The following is a 12,475-nucleotide window of genomic DNA, read 5'->3' on the forward strand; positions in this document are numbered from 1 at the left end:
AAATAAGTATTATTATTATTATTATCATTATAATTCTTATTATTTTTTTATATCAATTTTGGTTGTTTCTCCTTCCTTTTCCTTGCAGTCAACCCGGATGGCCTCAATACAGCACTTACAGCTCCTTGTCCAAAAGTCAACCCAAATACCATCGGACTCAGCAAAGATGCCTGGGAAATAGACAGAAACTCGCTGAAGTTTGAGACCCGGCTGGGCACAGGACAGTTTGGTGAAGTTTGGAAAGGTAAAGTATATCTCCTTTCTGAGGCTTGGAATTTTGATCCTGCCCAATTAATGTGAACTTACAGACTTAAGACATTCATGTACCAGAAGAAGTGTTTGTAGCATTAATGGAGGGATATGCTGGTGGCTTACAATGTAAGACTATATTAAAAAAAGAAAATATTCCTCTGGTAGTCAAAAACATGGAGAGATATTTGTTAATAGTTGAATAGGTTGCTTGGGTCAACTTGCCGATGCAAGTGGCTAGCTATCTTCTGCCTTTAGTGTTCCTCTAGAATGAAATGTTCTTGTTACCAGTGTCGACCCTTGATATGATACCATGGGGTGCACATCTGGAACCAGGTATTCTAAGGGGGGGGGGGGTGTTGAAGCTGACTTCCCATGTAGGCATGGAGAAGGGGGGTCTCGGAGCATTGTTCCTCATGTCTAAACACATTGGTTGTTGTGTTATTAAAGCTCCTTTCGGAGTTTATTGTGAGCTTGAAATTCTGGGTCTGTACTACTCACACAATCCCTGCCAGCTCCCCTTATCAGATCTTCGAGTGTAAGTGTGGGTCGAGTGGGTCACTACACTTGTATTCTGTTTGACACATGCAGCTCCCCTTATCAGATCTTCGAGTGTAAGTGTGGGTCGAGTGGGTCACTACACTTGTATTCTGTTGGACACATGCAGCTCCACTTATCAGATCTTCGAGTGAGTCACTACACTTGTATTCTGTTGGACACATGCAGCTCCCATTATCAGATCTTTGAGTGGGTCACTACACTTGTATTCTGTTGGACACATGTTGGATAAATCTGTTCTAGCCATGGAAGCTTCTTTCTTGACATTTGATAATGTTTGATAAATCAAGATTTGGTTGATTACCATCGTGATAAATTTGATAACACCCTTGCTCATCCAGCGATAGCCAATTGAAGACCAACATCTCTATTTGTTGAACTTTTAAACAGGTACGTGGAATGGTACAAAACCAGTGGCCATTAAAACTATGAAGTCGGACACAATGGCACCATCCTATTTCCTGGAAGAAGCTAATATCATGAAAAGTCTGCAACATGAACACCTTGTCCAGTTATACGCCATCTGTTCTGATCGGGTAAGGAAACTGTTTTGCTCCTCTAAAGACTTAAAGATTTACAGACCCCTCTCAAAAACATTGTCCCACTCACTCTAGTAGGCATGAGAAATCATGAAAATAGCTGCAACTCCCATCAAAATCCATCGAAGATTGACTATTTTACAAGTCTTTTCCCAATTCTAAATTTATTTATGAATAAACAGTAGCAAATTATGCACTTTGATGATGTTACAGGGCATGACTGCCTAATTTTCTGTTATGTTATCCCTTTGTTTTCACAACCACCATTTCAAGGACAGTGAACACAAGTTTGTGGGCCTAAGTAGATTAATTGAAATATTTGATGGTCTTCTTTGTAAAGAGGAACATCACAGTATTCAAATGATATATGTGGGCTTGTAATTAGGCGTTAACTTTATAAGGGCTAAAGTAAGACATTTTGATGAGCGCAACCCTCTCCATCAAAGTTTGCACATATTTAATGAGATTCCCAGATTTATTAAAACCCTACACAATATCTTCGAAACGAAAAGAGCTTTTCGGAAACATTTCAACAGATATCGAATGAGATTGTCACACACAACAAATATGACTGACTATGGGGTGAATTGGCTAGGTGTCCATAGTACTTTACAGGATAAATGAACCTTACCCACACCTTGAGCTTATATTGCAGAGATCTTTGTGATTAACCAATCCTCCAAACAGATAAGATAAATCTGGCTCCATTTGGGGTATATAAAGATGATACTAACAGTATTGACATTGAAACCAATGCCATGGGTTAGATCATGTAAAAAGGGAGGGAAGACTCGCGCACAAAGAAACGTCTGATGCCGATAATCTGGCCTAGTTTCAAATGAGGTGAAACAGAGATGTTAGACACCACCATCGATTCCAGAAAATACACACACAGCTTGCTACCGGTAATTAGACGCTATAGTGTACAGTCAATACATGCAGCTATGGTCAATACCCACAAAACAGTGTACATAGCAGCCATTGACATCTCAGGTCCAGATAAAGATAACAAGGTATCATGTTTCATTTCTGTCTGCATTTTGTAGTGACAAGAAGAAAACTCCACTTGCAAGCAACAGAAAGTTAACTTTTTCAGAGGGCGGCACGTGGTGTGGGGCGTAACTTCAATTCCTTTGAGAGCTTCGAAACTTTTCAATACAAATCCATCTCCATTACAGGAAATAAACATTGTAATCAATTAACAATAATGAATTAATAATGAATAAACATTGTAAAAACATGACGAATTGAAGCACATGTGACTTGATGATGTCATAGTTAGACTTGATCAAGTCATCAGCCTCATGTGTGAAGGAACATTAAATCTGTGATATCTCCTAAATGGAATAAGATATTTCTCAGCTGTTTTGGGGTTAGTAATCCCCTTCTCAGAGACCTATCATGACGGTTGGGTTTCTGTGTCCATTAAATCTAAAGTTCAATTGAAAGTATTTGGCTATGTCTGAAAGAGAATAAACCTCATGAAGTGCATATGGCTGTATACTAGTAAAGTAGCCTATACCCAATCTACCTACACTGCTTGCATGGGCTTTGGTGTGACACACTCTTGACCTTTGTGGTATAGGTAGTCAAAGTTCACAGCACAACCCAACCACAAGGTACACCAAGTGAAGAATGAGTATAACTAATTTCATGCAGACTCTTTGAAAGACCTACTGTACAAAACAATATATACGATCAACTCCTGACTTATATGCTCTTGCTGATAACAAGCTGATTGCTGTGAAATAAAACAGTCCCATATTGAATTCATAAAGTTTTGACATTTGCAACGTCCTTAGTAGTGTGATGTCATTCAATTTGACATCACATTCAGGAACTGCATAACTATAAGGGTATAATGTAAGTGTGACTGGATATAATTTAGATGAAAGCAAATCTCAGAATGGAAACTGCCAAAGTCCTTCTCTGAGTCAAGAGATAAGTAATGTTGGTATATATGCTACCATTTTTATGTTTCAGGAACCAATTTACATAGTTACAGAGTTAATGACTAAAGGCAGTTTGCTTGAGACCCTCAGAAGTTCAGAAGGCAAACAGTTAAAACTTGAAAAGTTGATTGACATGGCCGCTCAGGTAAGCCGTTATAACTAACATATATACCTTCAGTACTTGAGTCATTATAACTAATTTTCTATTAAGTTTGTCACTTATTTAGTTGTCTTTAGGTTTTGTATGAGTGGAGAAGGTAAAACGTAACTATTATCTTAGCCTCGGCGATTCCATGCAAAAAATTTACTCCCCTTGACAGGATCGCAGATAAATCCTAAAAAGTAGTCAGAGGTGTTTATTATCCCTTTGCTCATCCCACCTTACCCTCCCCCCTCCCCCATCCATCTCTTTCTTCACCAATCTTCTCCCCCACCCTTCTGCGGTCACATTTACATCCAAATCCAATCACTTCCAATCCCTCCTTTTAGAAAAAGATCTCTTTTTCAGAACATAAATTGAGAACATATCTACAGATATCCTTCGTTATCTTTTATTCAATATTCTGTGTTATCATACACTATGGTGTCACATATACCTTTTCAAATCTGTGTCTCTGGTAATACAGTCCAGTTTGAATTAATACGTCATTTTTACTTTCAATCTCTTCCCCCCCTCCCCCCATATAGGTTGCAAGTGGTATGAGCTACTTGGAAAAATACAATTACGTCCACAGAGATTTAGCTGCCAGAAACGTTCTGGTCAGCGAGACCTATTTATGCAAAGTGGCTGATTTTGGTCTTGCCAGGGTCATCAATGACTTCTACCAACACAGACCAAATCCTAACAAGAGTAAGTTGATAAAATAGAAATGTAATGAATCCTTCAAATCATATGAAAAACAGTTTTGATGGCATTTGCTAAGTAAGAAGTAACATGCAAGTGCCTAGTATTTTTATACAAACCGTATCCACGTGCACACTTAGTGCAGTGCTCCTTATTTACGTCCTGAGGTATTGATTCTTGCAGAGCAAGGCACATTAATTAGGTCATCTAGGTATTCTACTAGATTCGCTAAAGATAATCCAGTTCAACCAGATTCCTCTCAAGTTTAATTATGCAAGGGTCTCTATGAAGCCAAAATATGTTATGTTTTACTTTTGGAAAAGAGCAACGAAAGCTTTGGTAAGTACGGGATTAGAACCAGCGAACTTAGGGTTTCAAACCCTGTATTTCCGGGGTTACACCGTATGCAAGGTACTGCGGCCCCTGACTGCCCCCATCCCAGAAGGTGGCTATATAGCGGTCGAGACCAACTATTAAAGGGCTGGATCGCTCAGTTGGTAGAGCGCAGGTCTTGTAACCCTGAGGTCACTGATTGAATCCCGTTCTGGCCGATGATCTCTTTGCTTGTTTGTACATAGTATATGTTCCCTGTCAGTGTTCCATTGTTCATATTACTCACAGAAGGCACAATGAGCTGGAAGTTTAGCCTACACAGTTTTAATAGTAATAATAATAATAATGATGGCTGTAGCTGTGATTCTAATATGCAGAGTTTACTTGTAGGTTAAGTTAACTCTGCTATGTTTACTCTGTTGTAATACCGAGTTGATGTTGTTTCAAAAAGCACCATCTTTATCAAGTTTTCGATGTCGCGGCATGCATAAACAGATTATTAAAGTAGTTTCGCTACCAGATGGGAGCAAATATTACAAAGAAATTGCCATAATTTGAAGCATACCCTTCATTATTTACCCCCTCCCCGCTCCCTCTTACCCCTCCTTCCACTCTCTCCACCTTTTTCACTCTCCTATTGCAGACCTCAAGTTCCCCATAAAATGGACAGCACCAGAAGCAGCTTTTTATGGCCGTTTCACGATCAAGTCTGACGTTTGGTCCTATGGAATCTTACTAACTGAGATCATCTCTTACGGGGGCATACCTTATGGAAGTGAGTACTCGCTGCTATTATATATAACTGGCTTACAATCTAACAGTACTCAGTTCATTGTGGGGCAATAGGACGTTTGGTCCTATGGAGTCCTACTGACTGAGATCATCTCTTATGGGGGCATACCTTATGGAAGTGAGTACTCGCTGCTATTATATATAACTGGCTTACAATCTAACAGTACTCAGTTCATTGTGGGGGCAATAGGACGTTTGGTCCTATGGCATCCTACTTGACTGAGATCATCTCTTATGGCGGCATACCTTATGGAAGTGAATACTCGCTGGTATTATATATGACTGGCTTTCAATCTAACAGTACTCAGTTCATTGTGGGGCAATAGGACGTTTGGTCCTATGGAATCCTACTGACTGAGATCATCTCTTACGGGGGCATACCTTATGAAAGTGAGTAATTGCTGATATATATAACTGGCTATCAATCTAACAGTACTCAGTTCATTGTGGGGCAATAGGACGTTTGGTCCTATGGATTCCTACAGACTGAGATCATCTCTTACGGGGGCATACCTTATGGAAGTGAGTACTTGCTGATATTATATATAACTGGCTATCAATCTAACAGTACTCAGTTCATTGTGGGGCAATAGGACGTTTGGTCCTATGGCATCCTACTTGACTGAGATCATCTCTTATGGCGGCATACCTAATGGAAGTGAGTACTTGATGCTATGATATATAACTGGCTATCAATCTAACAGTACTCAGTTCATTGTGGGGCAATAGGACGTTTGGTCCTATGGAATCCTACTGACTGAGATCATCTCTTACGGCGGCATACCTTATGGAAGTGAGTACTCGCTGCTATTATATATAACTGGCTTACAATGTAACAGTACTCAGTTCATTGTGGGGCAATAGGACGTTTGGTCCTATGGAATCCTACTGACTGAGATCATCTCTTATGGGGGCATACCTTGTGGAAGTGAGTACTTGATGCTATAATATATAACTGGCTATCAATCTAACAGTACTCAGTTCATTGTGGGGCAATAGGACGTTTGGTCCTATGGAATCCTACTGACTGAGATCATCTCTTATGGAGGCATACCTAATGGAAGTGAGTACTTGATGCTATGATATATAACTGGCTATCAATCTAACAGTACTCAGTTCATTGTGGGGCAATAGGACGTTTGGTCCTATGGAATCCTACTGACTGAGATCATCTCTTATGGCGGCATACCTTATGGAAGTGAATACTCGCTGGTATTATATATAACTGGCTATCAATCTAACAGTACTCAGTTCATTGTGGGGCAATAGGACGTTTGGTCCTATGGAATCCTACTGACTGAGATCATCTCTTATGGCGGCATACCTTATGGAAGTGAATACTCGCTGGTATTATATATAACTGGCTTACAATCTAACAGTACTCAGTTCATTGTGGGGCATCTCCATTGTCCTATATGACTATATGATTATATCTATTCATGTGTTTATTACCTTTGTTTAATCCCCCAAAGATGCTTGTTTCAAATATTTTCTCTGGTTATTTACATTTTTCCCTTAGATTACAACATTTCAACATCTAATTAACCTTCCTCTATGTCAGGCAATATTTTGGATCGAGGAACTGTCAGGAAAATAGCTTTGAAAACTTTCAACAATTCATAAATAATTGTTTACTGTAAGCCTTCCGAGTGTAAGCGGTATTTCCAAACCAACGTAATCTGGCAAATTGAAAGGCCATTCGAAGAAAAATGTTCCCTTACCGCTACTCTTGATTGGTTTTCTGATTTATGCAAATGATGAGTTTCTCTCATTTATAGAAAGAAGTTTTTATGTTATTTATGTTATTACTCAACTGTCAGTGCAGTCTTATTAGTTAGTACCTTCCTTACTACAAAGAAGAAAACCACAACAACAACAAAACATGAAAATTCCCAACTCTATTTCACCCAAAGATATACAACTTGCATTTATGGATTTGATTTTCTCTTTTCTTTCAGGCAAAAATGGCAATCAAGTCTTGACAGAACTCGAGAAGGGTACGAGGATGGAGAAATTGCCTGGATGCCCCGAACCTCTGTATAAGATAATGTTGGAGTGCTGGAGTAAGGACGCTCGTGAAAGACCCACCTTCGAGTACTTACACTCCTACATGGACGATTATTTTGTATCATCCGAACAAAAGTACAGAGAAGTACACAGGTAATTTCTATGACATAACAGAGAAATGAGGTACTAGCAATTATAATCATCCAGGGGGTAGACTCTGATAAAGTCTTCCACAAGATCGACCCACTCCAAGCCCACCTCATGATGAGGTACTAGCATTAGAAATAATCAAGTGGTTAGACTCTGATAAAGTCTTCCACAAGATCGACCCACTCCAAGCCCACCTCATGATGAGGTACTAGCATTAGAAATCATCAAGTGGATAGAGTCTGATAAAGTCTTCCACAAGATAGACCCACTCCAAGCCCACCTCATGATGACGTACAGATTGTCACTTCATTCAGGAAATTATGTTTTTTTTTCCTTCTAATTTTATTTGCAAAATTTGAAAGAATGACAGGTGCTTTAGTCAAGTTGATTGTAAATTGAATGATATTTTTTTTAATTTGCTGCTCTTATTGTTTATTTGAAGATATTGATTTTATATCTCTTTATCTCTATCTCAAGGAAATGTAAAAACAAAAAATGATATTATTCTTCGGCAGTAATATTAACATTATATACTCTGGCTTGATTCATCTGTAGTTAACAAACATGAATTTAAACCCTTTAATGTCTAGATAGTACTGCTCGACAAGGACACTACACAAAACTCAACTTTTCTTGCCAACTCTCTAAGTCGGAGTTTAGGGAGAGATAGATTAATAATGCAATTCGTGATTAAGTTAAGCTAATTTGACAGTTTTTCTTATTATCTCTAAGAAAGGTCATTCCAATAGCCATGCCTTTTTATCATATTAAAAGAAGATATGAAAGATTTCTTTTGTGGATGTTCACCTCAAAATTAAAAACGAAGAAGATTCAGTTCAATAAATATCTCAGTGAGGAGCCTTTCTCTGAAGGAGTAATATAAATTGTAAAGTTTAAAAATCTATAGCTGACCATATTTTGATTTGCTGGCATATATTTGGGCCGGCTATATTTGATATCCTTTGACCCCACACTACCCTTACTTTTATAGATTTATAGATTTAATATTCCTGTAAATTTTGATGAGAATAACAAGTCATTTGTTGTCATGGTTTTTGTCTCCATGTGGCTTTAGTCATCATTCGTGAAGCTAAATGGTTTATCGATTAGAGACCATTGGATTTGTGAGGTCTAGGGAAGATTAGGGAATCTTTTTTATGATAACAGACACTTTCTTTATCTGTCGTTTAAGCAGCTGTTTCGTTGACCCAGTTTTGTTTTAAAGTGTTTTTTAGTATTGCCATGTCTTTCATCAATGAATGTGCAACGCCTTTGTAAAGTGCCAACTTTACTCTTTTCACGATAATAACTAATATTATTTAAATATTCGTTCTTGTATTCTTTCTATTTACTTGGGTTACAGATACATTTTTAATATTTTGTTCTTCACCAATGAGTGATGAGTTCCACTTTTTCAAGATATTTTTATAAAGCACAGTTCCTGTTGCACTAGAAACAAGGATAGTATTTTATGATATTATGTATCAATAATTTGTTCGTAAATGTATTAAATGCCAAAATGGACTCACGGAGGACGGTTTGGTTATTATCCCTCTCCCCTTCCCCCCTCCCCACCCCCAAGGAAGTTTGTATAAAAGAAAAAGTCGTTTTGGCTGTTTTGGTTACTAAAGACTAATTTTTAACGACTCTGTAGTTCCCAGTCTGGATTAAAATTGAAAGGGTTTTTTTGCATTTGATAATCAATTTTATAGAAAACTTAATACCAAGTACCATAACCCTCAAAACTTAATTTAGTTTAATTTAGCCAAAACTAAAATCGCATTCAAGGATTCCTTTCTTCAACACAGGTGAGTAATGTGTCATTCCATTAGATTCCATTTCTGTTTCCTCCATGCTTTGTCATCCTTGCAAGAACAAATCGAGCATCTTCAAATGTTCAAATATTTGTTTTTTCTGTAAGTTGTTTACACACAGAACTTAACAGTCGAGCTAACAAACTGCATTTTGGATCCAAATTTAGTCAAAGTTGTACAGAAGGGTTCATCAAAGATGTAGTAGGGCTTGTCGTTTATTGCCAAAGTTAACAGAAAACTAAATGTTTTTTATTTTCTCTGAGAATGTATTAGTTCATCGTAGATTCTTTTACTGTAACTTTTACTGTATACAAATGATTGTTTCTTTTATTCAATAACAGCGTTCACCCAGATATTTTTTTCATAACTGCTAATAGTGCATAGTTGCTCCTTAGATTTGTATTCTTTTAGCTGAAATAACTTCTAACTTTTTTACTTTGGTGGGGGGGGGGGGGGGGCGGGAGGGGGAATATCTTAACATTAACTTACTATATCATATTGAAACACTCTCTGCTTTCACAGAGGTGTAGCAGTAGGCCGGTCATGCTTAGCATTGCGACAAGGTCCCCCAGTATCCCTCCTAGGGTTTGTCTGATAATTTTTTGCCAACTGATCACAAGTGACTGTCAAGTAGAGTAAGAAAGCCTGCAGGACTTGTAAGGTTTTCACATTTATGGCTTCCTTTGTAATGCTTGAGTGCAGTTTGGATAAAGTAAGGGGGATGGACCCCAGCTGTCACTTTTGAACCAAGACCCCTGCAAATGTAGCTATACTGTACTGTGCTTTACTTTCATTCAGAAGAGAGTAAATATTGATGTTTATGATACAAACAAATATATTTAAAAAAGTGGTTTGGCCTATTTTTCTATTCATATAAAACAAAAGCCAAGAATACATTATATTATAGACACTTTCAAGCTTCCATCCAAATGTCAATTGTGCATTTTCTACCAAGCAAGTTTGCATTTTGACAAGACATGTTCTGTTTTTTTATTAGACAAATTTATACACATACCAAATAAATTCATTTGGGTGTTCTTGAAATTTGGGACTTATCACAGTGTTTAGTGTTATTTGTAACTTTGACCTAGTCTTCTGATTGCATGTATAATTGGATAGTCCTCAATAACAAACTGAAAGTTCTATGCAGGAAACAAACTTTGGTAGATCCTACTTTTGTGACTAATGTCATGTTTTAATTGTTTAACAAAATTGTTTTTTTACCCACAGATGTATTGTAATATTCAGTTTTGTCATTAGCAAACCTTTGAGGATTCACTAACTAATTTCGTAATTTTTTAGACCAATTTTTGTGGCTACTAGTCACTTATTTATGTTTTCTTTTACCTTAATGATCTCTCCTTTATTTGTGGAATATTATGGAAGTTCAGTATTATCACTAGATTGGTGCAAATATAGCAGTAATTGCATGTTTACCACAGTTCTACATTAATGCTAATTTCTGTCTTTCAAAACCTTTTCTTTTGAAACATGTCCGCAATCTGATACCATATAACTTCATAGCAGGAAATTCCTTGTGCATATATGATTCAAATGCTTGGCTTCTAATTAAGCAAAATGCTACAATAAATAAGATGGATATATATATATATATATATATATATATATATATATATATATATATATATATATATATATATATATATATATATACATATATATATATATATATAATATAATATATATTTATATATATATATATTTTTTTTTTTTTTTTTTTTGAGGGGCACTCATCAAACCCTTAGTCTGTTTGTAAGTAAGACTTAACTTATATCATGTTTTAAACTAACTTCAAGAGAACTATGTATATAATACAAGCCATCATGCTTTAGACTTACAGTATCAGTCGTTTGTATTATCCTAATATTAAATACACTGACTTGAATATTCAGAAATTTACAATATATGGGAACCATTAACAAATCTTGACCAGGGTATTTGAATAAGGATTAAATATTTTTTGTGTAGTTTCATTAAAAAAATCAGTTAGATATAAAAAGTCCTCACAAGTACAGAACAGAAACATCGCCAAGTTTTCTTCCAAGAAAAAAATATATTTACATGTTCTTTCTCTCTTTCTTATAATGATATACTTGTTCTTTTTGGGGGGTTTTGGCTACTGCCATGATTTTAAAATTATATCCCTAAATGTCATTCATTATTTTATTACATGGTTTTTATTTTTATATATAACATTACATTTTATCATTTATAAATATGTTTTATATACGTAATATTATAGTGAATTCTAGTAAAAGTTATTGTCATATCAAAAAAGTCCTTTCAATAAAAATATTCAGTAATTTAAGGACACAATAATAAAATATAAAATAATATACAGACAATATTTCTTTGTTTACTTCATTTCTTTGGTCTAATTTTGAACAAATTTCGAGGCCTGGAATTGGTAAAGATTTAACCGACCAAAAACGCAAAATTATCTCTATATGACCTTTTATATTTTCAGCTAGCTGACTGTGCCTGTATGACCAGTTAATATAAAATGTAATTCAATATGCAACAACAACATCATCAGTAGATGCTTTATTGGGTCAAAAGTGGCATTCGACGAAGTTTTAGTCATTTAAATTATATATGAAGTGACGTCGAGATATGATTATTAAATTTCATTTCATGGCCAGAATTTCAGTGTTTATACAACTCTTGTCACCTGGAAAGGAATCCAAAGGGCGCACACACCACATGAACAAGTTTGGGAACAATTAAAGAAGTCGCGATTTTGGCCAAAATCGGACAAAATCATAAGATTATAGCCTTATGAAATTTGCAATTTTGGGCCAAAAATGAAAGTTCTCAAATCTCTCCCAGAATACTTTGGGTCAAAATCTGTCGGGTCAAAAGTAACATTCGACAAAGTTTTTGTCATTTAAATTAGATATGAAATGACGTCAAGATATGGTTATTAAATTTCATTTTTCCACCAAAATATAAGTGTTTATACAACTCTTGTCACCTGGAAAGGAATCCAAAGGGCGCCACACACCACAGGAACAATTTTGGGAAGAATTAAAAAAAGTCGCGATTTTGGCCAAAATCGGAGAAAATCATAAGGGTATAACCTTATGAAATTGGCAATTTTGGGCCAAAAATGAAAGTTCTCAAATCTCTTCCAGAATACGTAGAAGGGACTCCCAGCACCCAGTAGACGCTTCTGTCGGGTCAAAAGTGGCATTCGACGAAGTTTTTGTCATTTAA

At 36.3% G+C, this 12,475-nt stretch overlaps 1 protein-coding gene across 4 annotated transcripts in view; it reads left to right on the top strand.

Moving 5' to 3' along the window:
* Positions 1-10,442, top strand: part of LOC139973347 (tyrosine-protein kinase STK-like) — a 33,773-nt gene extending 23,331 nt beyond the window's left edge. For all 4 annotated transcript variants that reach the window (XM_071979969.1, XM_071979968.1, XM_071979967.1 and 1 more), the window contains 6 exons: positions 89-244; positions 1,198-1,343; positions 3,330-3,443; positions 3,986-4,148; positions 5,119-5,250; positions 7,226-10,442. In XM_071979969.1, coding sequence (XP_071836070.1) covers positions 89-244; positions 1,198-1,343; positions 3,330-3,443; positions 3,986-4,148; positions 5,119-5,250; positions 7,226-7,431 — 917 coding nt within the window. In that variant the 3' untranslated portion in view covers positions 7,432-10,442. The remainder of the gene's footprint in view (positions 1-88; positions 245-1,197; positions 1,344-3,329; positions 3,444-3,985; positions 4,149-5,118; positions 5,251-7,225) is intronic.
* The last annotated feature ends 2,033 nt before the right edge of the window (positions 10,443-12,475 follow it).

This window comes from Apostichopus japonicus, chromosome 9 (genome assembly GCF_037975245.1).
Source record: "Apostichopus japonicus isolate 1M-3 chromosome 9, ASM3797524v1, whole genome shotgun sequence".
Lineage (NCBI taxonomy): Eukaryota > Metazoa > Echinodermata > Holothuroidea > Aspidochirotida > Stichopodidae > Apostichopus > Apostichopus japonicus.